We start from the raw sequence: 11,353 nt of genomic DNA, 5'->3' as shown, positions 1-11,353 counted from the left end.
ACATTGTACATACATAAAATACTAATTAAATATCATTTTACAGTATTATACATTTCTTTTATAACATTTCTATTATTCTATCTATTATAATATAATAGATAAATGTAGTTCATCTATGATAGTTGGTCGATAGTTGAATTGCTCTTGTAAATAAGCTTAAAGACCGAAGAATTTGAAATTATTTACTTTCGATATCGATATTTCATAAAGTAAGGCATAGTTAAAAGCAAATGATGTTGATGCCCGAAGTTGTTTGGGATCGCATATTTAGCATAATACACGTTTTTCAGTGAATTTTTACTATTCAATCCTTCCGACGGGTACGCATGTTATTAAGAAAGCAATTAAGCAGTGGTGTGGAAAAATTTGAAACTACAAATGCGTACAAATTTTAAGGTTAAATTTCAATTCATTGAGCACAAAACGATTTATTGACATTTACTATTTTGATACGTAAAAAATTACAAGGAAACATGTCAGACAGTATGGAACGGGATAAGCTTGAATTATTGACAACTAAAGAAAAAGAAGAAGAAGAACAAATGAAACGGGAGCTTCTAGGTAATCGAATGATTCCTGGATATCATTGATCGCGTAAATTTTTTTCAAACAGCATCATCATCATCAATTTATTTAATCACACCTTTTGTTCTTTTCAATAATGTTGCTGCAACAACATACTTTTACCGTCGTTTTAATAGTATCGCGATAAGAGGAATTTCATTTTTTCGAGGCATAAACAATGATTTTTTGTATTTTAATATTCTTCAACTCTCTCAAAACATTGTTTATTTTGCAGATATGAAAATGTATGAAACATGGTATACGTATAAAGATATGAAAGAAATCTTATGTTTTATTAACGAATCAAAAGATATGGCAAATACGTCTAATGATGGTAAACATGCACAGAAGGTTAGTTTATCGCTTGTAAATAGTTACTTCCTTAACTCTGTTTAATATTGTATAAACGAGAAATAAACGTTGAGTATACTGTTGTTTAGAATTAATTTATGGTACTCGATGGTAACTCATTATGTAATGCTATAATTTTCAGGATTTATTACAATCTTCTAACGATTGTAACTCACAAGTGATATCCAAGGAAAATTTAGCACAAGAATTGGAAATACAGGAACATAGCGACACATCTAGATCGCTACTCCTACATCAATCGAATCATATGTCGCCCGAGTTTCACCGGATATCCACTCACAGCCACAGCAGTCCTGAACCTGTGGCTACCATTACAGAATCAAGAAACTCTGCATACAGGGGCAAAAACTTTGACAATGACGACACATTCGATAGATTACACGATAATCTAAATACGAGAGACAGTCATTATCAGAGCACAAACGAATATGTTTTATTAAAATTAAAAAATACTTTGCAAGATCCTCATACGCATAATGTGGAGGCAAAGATAGACACACACTCTGAACGTGATCAAAAGCTAGAACGATGGCAAGTTAACCCGCTCGATTCGTACACTAGCAAAAATGATGTGCCTTTGCAACAGCCAAAACGACCTTTAGTGCAAGATCGTATGCCGTTTAGATTATGCAAAGATGCGCAAACATCCGAGTCGCTTGAGAAACTAGTGCTCGCATTAAACGTTCATTTAAAACAGACAACAGAATTGTGGCATAGTTGGCAACGTACTACCGATACTAAGTTTCAGTGGGGGTCACCCATTCAGGTGGGTACCTCCGTACAATCCAATTCTTACAGATCGTATCGTTAACGGATCTCAGAGAATACCTGCTTCTTAGATACATGTATTAAATATTTTCGGTACGACATTGTACTGTAAAAGATTAATGTTAAATTGTATTTGCACGCAATAATCAAGTTTCTGTTTTATGTATTAAAATTACATTCAAACTATTCATACTCGTTAACATAAAAAATTTCCATTTCTTTATGTAATCATTTATTAATATAACATTTCTTTAGCATAGATGGTATTTAATATTGTCTTTTATAATTAACGAATACAACATTTACGATCAAATTTAACTAAAATTAACAAATTTTTTCTTAAGTATAAATTGTTCGAAAATGGAACAGTTTGAGAAAAATAATATTGATGTTTTGTATACAAATTATTGAAACTGATTATCTGTATTTTTTATAAAAGTTGTAAAGATTGCATTTATACGAACATGTATACATAAGTGTTTCTATTGAAATAGTAATTAAAACTGTAAGCTACAAACAATTTTTGAATAAATCGTATTTCTGTAAAAAAAAAAAAAGAGAATAGTTGTCCACTTCATTCTGTCTGATATAATTCTAATCCTTCTTTCAACATTTCTATAGGTGGGACTTGCTAAAGGTAGTTTGGACAAAAAAACATTACCAAACATTAAGGCTGAAGAGAATCAAATGGAATGTACAAACAAATGTGACACTGAACGACCTAATAAACGTAAATCAACCGTGGTTCTTTCTTCTTCTAACGCAACACATTTTAACAGCGACGAAGATGAAAAAATAGTTAAAAAAAAGAAAACCCTACCTCAAGAAGGGCCAAGCAGGATATTACGTTCTCACAAAGGAGCATCTGTTACTGCAAACGAAAAAGATGAACATTCGGGTAATACTAACAATATTAGCAGAACTTGTAATATAGAAACTAAAAATTTTAAAGCAGAACATCAAAAAGAGGAATGCTTATCGCCTGAATTGCTTTCTTTATACACAAGAAAGATTATACCTCCGAATCCGATTAAAAATGTTAATAATATGAAAAAATATATTATTAATACACCTACTGAAAATCTAACAGCGCACAGTAGCAATATGGAACAAAGTGTTACAAGTTTAGCGCCTAAAGAGAAAACTGATATTCTCACAGATGAAGAAATTCTTGCAGAATTAGAGAAAGATAAAGCCGATGTTAATATTAAGATGTTCGATAATACAGAAATTAAACCACTACCAGTTAGAGGACTTTCGCGTAGAATAAAAAATGAATGCATGGTTTTGGAAAAAATTCAAATTGAGAAACAGAAAAAACTGGAAATCTTAAAGGAGGAGGCTCGAAAAAAGGAAAGCGAGGGAAAAAGAAAAAGGGAAGAGTTTTATAGGAAACAAATAGAAGAAAGGCAACAAAGAGAAAAGCAACAAGAAGAAAAAGAAAAGGTTAGAGAGGCAAAAAGTAGAAAGTGGAATAGCGTAGTTGATACAAAATTGCGTAAAAAAATTGGCGAGGAAAGTAAGGAAAAATTACGTGGTTTACGCGAACAAAACGAAAACAAGATTATCGAAATTACGGAGGAAAATAACTTGTTTCAGGTAAGAAATTTATATGGATTTATATTAATAATATATTTTACATATTCTCCGTCGTTCGTTCTTTATAGGATAACAGGACTTCGATAATTAAAAAAATGGAAAGTACGAGAGATAATATAACAAATAATATAAATTGTCCTATCTGTAATCAGTCTTTTCCGAGTGATAAAATAGAAACACACGCTGCGGAATGCGAACAATACATAACCGATAACGAGGATGAAAATAATGCTAATTTATTTGAAAGTAAAATAACATCGAAAAACGTTAATAACGAAGTTCTCGAATGTGGCGTTTGCTTAATCTATAGAACGACTAATCGTGCACATTACGAGGAACATGTTAACAACTGCCCGGAAACGCAAGATGAAGAAGAATCATTGCCTGGTAAGAATTTGAAAAATATAAACTTATTTGTTAATTGTTAAATAAACGGTAAGGTCCTTTTCAGAATATACGAGTACAGAAATTGATAATATTCTTAACTCACCTGTCCGTTGTTATCGACCAATTAGTGAACAAATTGATGCAAACATAGATTATAGAAGACAGTTTCCAACAAATAGTAAAGCACAGGTACATTCCAGTAAAAAAAGGAAACATTAGTAAATGTTGCTTCTGTCCTTAGATTGGACAGATATTGTATATATGTATTTATATGTTGATAAACAGAATCAAGTATTGCTTGTATGGTACTGTTATACTAAAGATGAAATTCTTAATTTTTCATACTAAACGAATACAGAAAAAATGCAAGTTATAACTAGAAATCAGTATCTTTTACATTTATTGTAACATTCCACGTATCGCAAGCGCTTGTGTGCATTGTTTTGTTACAAAAATATTCATTATTTTACATTAAAAGTAAGTTTGGTAATTTTATTTAAACTTTATATTAGAAAACGATAAACTTCGATTTGAAACGGAAAATTAACAAACTATAAATTTATGTTAAAAGAATTGTAGCTACTAAGCATTTAATATAAATTATCGTAAGTCTAAAATTTTTACTGTATAATGAAATGTATGTTTATACAAACGGGCGATCTTGTTTATGAATAAAGAAAGTACTATATTTGTAGGTTTCGTTTTATTCGACTTGAATTATGTACATAGAAATCGAAGATCATGAATGAGTGTTGAACGTGTAAGAAAATAATAGAAAATTCATGTACAAAATTTATAATTATTAATTTATACAATTGCATACTGTTCATACAATAATTCACGTACTTTGTAATAATCTTCAGAAATGCAACCTTCTAGTATCACTTTCCCAGCCTCTTGCTGAAAGTAAATTCCATTAAATTCTATTAGAATTTAGATGATGCATATACGTGTCTCTTTTTATAATGTATCGAATACAAACCCGTCTAACCGCGATAGTATTATTACAACACCATAAAACTCCACCACTAAATTCCGAAGGAATATTACTTTTATTTAAAATCTGCTTAAAATCAGACAATTTTAATTCGTTTACAAATGTTGTTTGATGTCCGGGAACCTATCGAATATTATATTAAATATATTTATATTCCAAGTACGAGAAATTTTCCCCATTCGAGTACATACCTCGTTTAATGGTAATGGTTCTAATGTAAGTATTTTATCACTTTGGTCTATTGCATCATCTTGCTGTGTGTCAGCGACAGCATCTCGACATACTTGATCGCGAGCAGTTATCATTGCATCGATCCACGCTACCTCGGAATCACCTTTCCCTTTTGAAAAATTCAAACCACTAACGAGAGCATCGGTCAAACGGACCTAAGCATTATTGGATTAGTAATTTTGGTATGAAATAAAATACATTAGGTTCCCATAAAATTCTATTACCTGATATATATGTGTTTCGGTTGTAGCATCCAGCGTTTCTCCTCTCGCTGGGACGAACACTCGAGCGCCCGCACTTTGCGCTTGCTGAGCCAAGATTTCTGTGTCTTTCTGCGACCCTCTAACTAGTACAACTCTCCGAGGTCTTAATTGTGCTAGGATCTTTTGTAACGATTCTCCATCAGATCTGCCTTCAAAGTCTATGTATGTGACAGATGCATTAACTGTCATTGTACGTGTAACTTGAATGCATTTGGTGGGAATGTCAGTAGGTACCTCCGGATGATGTGCAGCATCTTCATGTTTTGTTTCTAGATTTTCCTTATTATCGTCTATTTCCGGCATAGTTTCTGCTATTTTATAATCTTCGGGTCTGTAATAAGATGAATTTTAATATAAATGTTCGAGGAAACTATTATATACGAATACCGTTTATAAGATGAGAATATTACCTTATAATTTCTCCATATTCGTCTATTTTAATTTTTTCTTCTACGAACGGGAACATGGGATGTTGCTTTTTACTTTGTTTGAAGAAACCCGGTTTACTTTCTTGTTTCACTAACAAATCATGTTTTCCTCTTCCACCTCCCACTTCTATTTCATCTTCCGATTCCGAGCTCACGTCAGCAGTTTCCCTAATAAATATTCGTATTATTTAATATATAAAAAGTATTAATTCGGCGATACAACCTCTACCATACAATATATAGAATATAAATTTCCGTACATTTGTTCTTGTTTTAACTGTTCTTGTTTCAATTTTTCTTTTCTTTGATATTCTTCCAACTCCATGCCTTCCAATTTAATTCTCCTTCTTACTTCCAACGTAATATTCCTGTTGCCTCCTTTTTCTACTAAATCTCTTGCAAGTGTTCCTGGCGAAGTTCTACTAGTTAATATAATACTGTTTTGAGAATTGCCGCTCCATTGTAGAAACAATTCCCTCGAAAAGCCGCATTCCATGTCCGGAGTGCTTGCAAGTACAACCTAGGATAATCATATACACAAGTTAAATTTTTATTACATTTATAAATTGTCAATTTTTTTCGTAGTCTCTGACCTTTGGACTAGGAACTAAATTCAGTTCCGCCATGCTGTGACATAGTTGTAAATGTTTAAATTGGAATGGATTATTTCTTGCCCCTTCGAAACTCCTCATTAATTTGTCGCTCATCCATTCAATCTGCGATTTAGCAAATTCCACGACATTGTAACTAACGTTATTTAAAAGAGCTAACGAATATGCAAGTAGACCAGATTCTTTATTGCGCCAGAGTTGATCTAACATGTGTGCTAATTCTAATACACGACCAGCCGTATCTACGCTAACCAAAACATTGCCACCGCCGCGTAGCGTTTGTAAAATATTAGCTGTAAAATATTAGTAAACACAAAATGTTGTGAAACACTGTCAAACATATCTGTTACGAGGTAAGTTTAATTTTAATCGACATACTCATTAACTTTTCATCCCTAGTTCTGCGCCTAGCTTGCTGGTAAGTAGCATTAAAAGCGTCAGTTATCAATAAAGATGGTCTTTGCAATCTTTCTAACTCACAGCCGTTCAAGTGTCGTTCTTTTTTATGGTTGAAATCAACAGCGTATATTATATCCTCTTCGCCGACTTTCACAATTTTCCAAATTGTTCCACCGATCATGTGACCAGCAGGTAAAGGTGTTAAGGTAACTCCGTATCCTTTCCCTTTCATGGATATACTTTGATTATATTTTAATTGAACGATTTTGTCGAATGCTGCATCGACATCATCGAGCGTAAATAAATCGAAATCTTCCATATTATGACGCGACTGTAATCAAAAGTATAAATAAATTATTGTCCATGATACGATTAAAGTTAAACAAATGATTGAACCTTTCTTTTTTTTTTATTATGTATATACCTGATACATGTCATACATAAACATTTGTCCCATTTTATATACAGGAATTGTAGCATATATAGGACAATTCAAACCACATTTTCCAACTAAATATGGTAAAGCACCCAAATGCAACGGGTCTGGATATGACAATAATACCGCATCTATTTGATGGACATGCCTACACAGTTAGAAAAAGTTAAAACATTAGTCTGTTGTTTCGATATTTTGCTGTAGTTATTTTGTTTAGCTTCATTCAAATAGATATACGTATGCTTCAAATAGTCGGGAAAACTTTTATGAATATGCAAATGGCATGTTATATTTACACAGGGGCCCAAGACAAAATGTGCTTGAAATTAAGGCTTTTTTTCTTTTTCTATAGTTATTACTTAATAAGTTAGGAATCAAAAATGCATTACTTTGGTCAGAGCCCTAGGTAGACAACATTTTTACCTATAAAATAACGCACCACTGGAATATGCATAATATATATATATATATATATATGTATTGCTACAGTTCTGCAATAGCTAATTTACCGCTTTAATTCTTTTATAAATTCCTGATCGAAATTTTCATCCCATCCGCAATCAAGTAATATTCTTAATTCATCAACTTGCAATATGTAGCAAGGAGGCGATTCATCCATAGCCCCAGAAACAGCATGAAGTTTTATAATAGACGTCATTGTTTCGAATTATTTCTCTTACTTATTATAATACGTAGAAATAGCAGATAAACACCTAAAAATATATTTATTTGAAATGTACATTTCTAATTATTGAACGAATATTATCGATAAATAAACGTTTCATTATGATACGTTCCCAATTTAACCTACAGGGCAATGTAATAAATTACATGTAAAAATATTCGTAGCTGTGCTATAAAATTACCCGAAACGCTTCCAAAAGAATTATTATCATAACATTTAGTATGCATTAACATTGATTTTGCTTTCAAATATTTCAAATAATTGACGATAAATCATTTTTAAATGTTTTCTTTAATTTGGAAAATAAACGGTCAATGAACGGTACAGCAAAGTACTAGCTAATGTCACGGCATTTCGCGGTATAAAGAGGGTACATATATGTACCTACCTATATCATCTTTGTTAATAATATACGTGTTGCATAAATTTTTATGCAAAATGTATTTCATAACAACATATTTACCACACGTATTGAAACTACGAAAGAATTTTTTGTTGAGAAAAATCTGAGAAACCAAGCTGCTAAGCTATTCTATGTAAATGCAACATATCTTGTTATAAAACATTTAAAATGGTTAAATAATTTTCACCGATTATTATGTACTTTTTAATATAGAAAATTACGGTAATATACAGATCGATATCTATACGTATCTCTACACTTTTTTGAAATTTGCCTACATACGCAAGTACACATGTCATGTTATCTTCGACTTCCCCCTTATCAGAGATGCCAGAAAGGCACCGAAGGTGCTCTCTCACACTATGTCAGATCACGCGTACGTGAGCTCGTGGAGTTTCGGAAACCCGACAAAGGCAAAATGACGCATGCCTTTTTTTTCGATTCTCCGAAGTTGCCCGAAGTAATTTCGGACCGCCTCGTGAGAGTCGAGAGAGAAAGCCTCACATTTGCCTTCTCGCTCTTTCACAACTAATATCCGACCTCCCGTCAACAGGTCTCCACTGGCCTCTGCTGACCGGCTGACCGGCTGACCACTCCTGGAATTTCTGACAATGTATAACGATTACGACTGGCTACTGTTAGCCTCTCACAGCCTCTGCTGACCACCACTTATATTTCTGACAACGTATAACGATTACTACTGACTTCTGCCTGCCCCTGCTGGACTCTGCTTGCCATTGCTTCCCATTGCTAGCCTCTGCTGAACTTTCCTGGCCTCTACCGAACGCTACTGACCACTGCAGGTATTTCTGATAATCTATAACGATTAATACTTACTACTGCATGCCCCTACAAGTCTCTGCTTGCCTGTACATGCATTTGCTGCCCTCTGCTGAACACTGCCGACCACCCCTGATGCTTCTGACATCGTATAACAATTACTCCATGCTACTGTTCGCCTCTGCTGATCTCTGCTGGCCTCTACTGACCGCCGCTTATATTTCTGACAACGTATAACGATTACTACTGACTTCTGCCTGCCTCCGCTGGCCTCTGCTGGCCTCTGCTGACCACCGCTGATATTTCTGACAACGTATAACGATTACTACTGACTTCTGCCTGCCTCCGCTGGACTCTGCTGACCGCTACTGACCACTCCTGTTACTTCTGACAACTTATAACGATTACGACTGGCTACTGTCAGCCTCTCCCAGCCTCTGCTGACCTCTGCTGACCAACCCTGATGCTTCTGGCAACGTACAACGATTACAACTTGCTACTGCTTGCCCCTGCTAGTCTCTGCATGCCTCTGCATCCCTCTGCTGAGCTCTGCTGGCCCCTGCTGACCACGCTGACCTTTGTTAACAACTTCTAACATGATGTACATGTATTAAAACTTTGTAAATGTAAATCTATGACAATAAATGATATAATTTCAAAGAATTCTATGTGTTCACGTCACTTTTACCTTTCTTTTCCTCTCCCCATTATTCCCTTAGTTATAAGAAACCGTTTCTCTACTTAAAACTGGAATTCCGAAGTGCCCAGAGCGTTTTCTGAAATGCCGGTGACCTTGACCCACTTTCGAAACTGGGTCAAGGCCATCCGGATTCTCGAAGCGGCCGGAAGATTTCTAAAATTCGAATGGCCTTGACCCACTTTCGAAATTGGGTCAAGGCCATTCGGATTCTCGAAGCGGCCGGAAGATTTCTGAAATTTCGAATGGCCTTGACCCACTTTCGAAAGTGGGTCAAGGCCATCCGGATTTCCAAGTCGGCCGGAAGATTTCTAAAATTTCGAATGGCCTTGACCCACTTTCGAAATTGGGTCAAGGCCATCCGGATTTTCGAAGCGGCCGGAATTTTTCTAAGATTCGAATGGCCTTGACCCAATTTCGAAAGTGGGTCAAGGCCATCCGGATTTTCGAAGCGGCCGGAATTTTTCTAAGATTCGAATGGCCTTGACCCACTTTCGAAATTGGGTCAAGGCCATCCGGATTTCCAAAGTTCCCGGAACATTTCTAAAATGCTGGTGAACTTGCGAAGAAGGTGGTACGCATCTTATAGGTAAGAGAATGATTTGGAGAGGAAAGGGACGGTAAAAAATGATAAGAACACATTGAATACATTGAAATTATATCATTTATTGTCATAGATTTACATTATACAAAACTTTAATAGATATAAACATATTATATTATATTACATCATGTCACAAGTTGTCAGCAACGGTCAGCAGTGGTCAGCGATGGTCAGCTGCGGTCGGGAGATGTTGGCAGAGGCCAGCTTAGGTCGGGAGATGCTGGCAGAGGTCAGCAGAGGGTGGCAGTAGCCAGTAGTAATCGTTGTACGTTGTCAGAAATATAAGCGGTGGTCAGCAGCGGTCAGCAGAGGCTAACGGAGGCCAGCAGAGGCATGCAGAGGCAAGTAGAGTCCAGCAGGGGCAAGCAGTATCAAGTAGTAATCGTTATACGTTGTCGGAAGCATCAGGGGTGGTCAGCTGTGGTCAGCAGAGGCTAGCAGTGGCAAGCAGGAGCAGGCAGTAGCAAGTTGTAATCGTTATACGTTGTCAGAAATATAAGCGGCGGTCAGTAGAGGCCAGCAGAGATCAGCAGGGGCGAAGAGTAGCATGTAGTAATCGTTATACGATGTCAGAAGCATCAGGGGTGGTCGGCAGTGTTCAGCAGAGGGCAGCAAAGGCATGCACAGGCAAGCAGAAACCTGCAAAGGCAAGCAGAGACTTGTAGGGGCATGCAGTAGTAAGTATTAATCGTTATAGATTATCAGAAATACCTGCAGTGGTCAGTAGCGTTCGGCAGAGGCCAGGAAAGTTCAGCAGAGACAAGCACACGCTGACAGAGATCAGCAAAGACCAACAGGAGTTAACAGGAGTCAGTAGTAATCGTTATTGGTTGTCAGAAATATAAGCGGTGGTCAGCAGAAGCTGGGAGAGGCTAACAGTAGCCAGTCGTAATCGTTATACGTTGTCAGAAGTAACAGGAGTGGTCAGCAGCGGTCAGCAGAGGCCAGTGGAGACCTGTTGACGGGAAGTCGGATATTAGTTGTTCAAGAGCGAAAAGGGAAGTGTGAGCCTTTCTCTCTCGACTCCCACGAGACGTTCCGAACTTACTTTGGACAGCTTCGGTGAATCGAGAAAGAGGGCATATGTCATTTTGTCTTTGTCGACCCTCCGAGGTCAACCCGGCTCGAT

The 11,353-nt window shown here is 35.9% G+C and overlaps 2 protein-coding genes across 9 annotated transcripts; one reads left to right on the top strand and one right to left on the bottom strand.

Moving 5' to 3' along the window:
- The first annotated feature begins 90 nt into the window (after positions 1-90).
- Positions 91-4,340, top strand: LOC143350066 (uncharacterized). Of its 3 annotated transcripts, XM_076781859.1 has the most exons (7): positions 91-320; positions 397-561; positions 800-915; positions 1,058-1,702; positions 2,326-3,303; positions 3,372-3,690; positions 3,755-4,340. In XM_076781859.1, exons 2-7 carry the CDS (start codon positions 474-476, stop codon positions 3,907-3,909), a joined length of 2,301 nt encoding a protein of 766 aa, XP_076637974.1. In that variant the 5' UTR covers positions 91-320; positions 397-473; the 3' UTR covers positions 3,910-4,340. The 3 variants fall into 3 exon arrangements, with proteins under 3 accessions (XP_076637974.1, XP_076637973.1, XP_076637975.1); XM_076781858.1 differs by having other exon boundaries at positions 91-561; XM_076781860.1 differs by having other exon boundaries at positions 91-561; positions 3,744-4,340.
- A 34-nt stretch (positions 4,341-4,374) lies between these two features.
- Positions 4,375-8,507, bottom strand: Cpsf2 (cleavage and polyadenylation specificity factor subunit 2). 6 transcript variants are annotated; one of them, XM_076781137.1, is made up of 11 exons: positions 8,129-8,507; positions 7,565-7,768; positions 7,044-7,203; positions 6,599-6,950; positions 6,203-6,513; positions 5,870-6,129; positions 5,592-5,777; positions 5,143-5,512; positions 4,879-5,073; positions 4,673-4,810; positions 4,375-4,590 (listed from the first exon to the last, which is right to left on the bottom strand). In XM_076781137.1, the coding sequence occupies exons 2-11, from the start codon at positions 7,711-7,713 to the stop codon at positions 4,498-4,500; spliced, it is 2,214 nt and encodes a 737-aa protein (XP_076637252.1). In that variant the 5' UTR covers positions 7,714-7,768; positions 8,129-8,507; the 3' UTR covers positions 4,375-4,497. The 6 variants fall into 6 exon arrangements, with proteins under 6 accessions (XP_076637252.1, XP_076637249.1, XP_076637251.1 ...); XM_076781134.1 differs by lacking the exon at positions 8,129-8,507 and adding an exon at positions 7,867-8,072; XM_076781136.1 differs by lacking the exon at positions 8,129-8,507 and adding an exon at positions 7,887-8,072.
- Between the last annotated feature and the right edge of the window lie 2,846 nt (positions 8,508-11,353).

Source organism: Colletes latitarsis, chromosome 14 (assembly GCF_051014445.1).
Source record: "Colletes latitarsis isolate SP2378_abdomen chromosome 14, iyColLati1, whole genome shotgun sequence".
In the NCBI taxonomy this organism is placed as follows: Eukaryota; Metazoa; Arthropoda; class Insecta; order Hymenoptera; family Colletidae; genus Colletes; species Colletes latitarsis.
The sequence above is the reverse complement of the archived record's forward strand: the minus strand, read 5'-3'. Positions and strand labels throughout refer to the sequence as shown.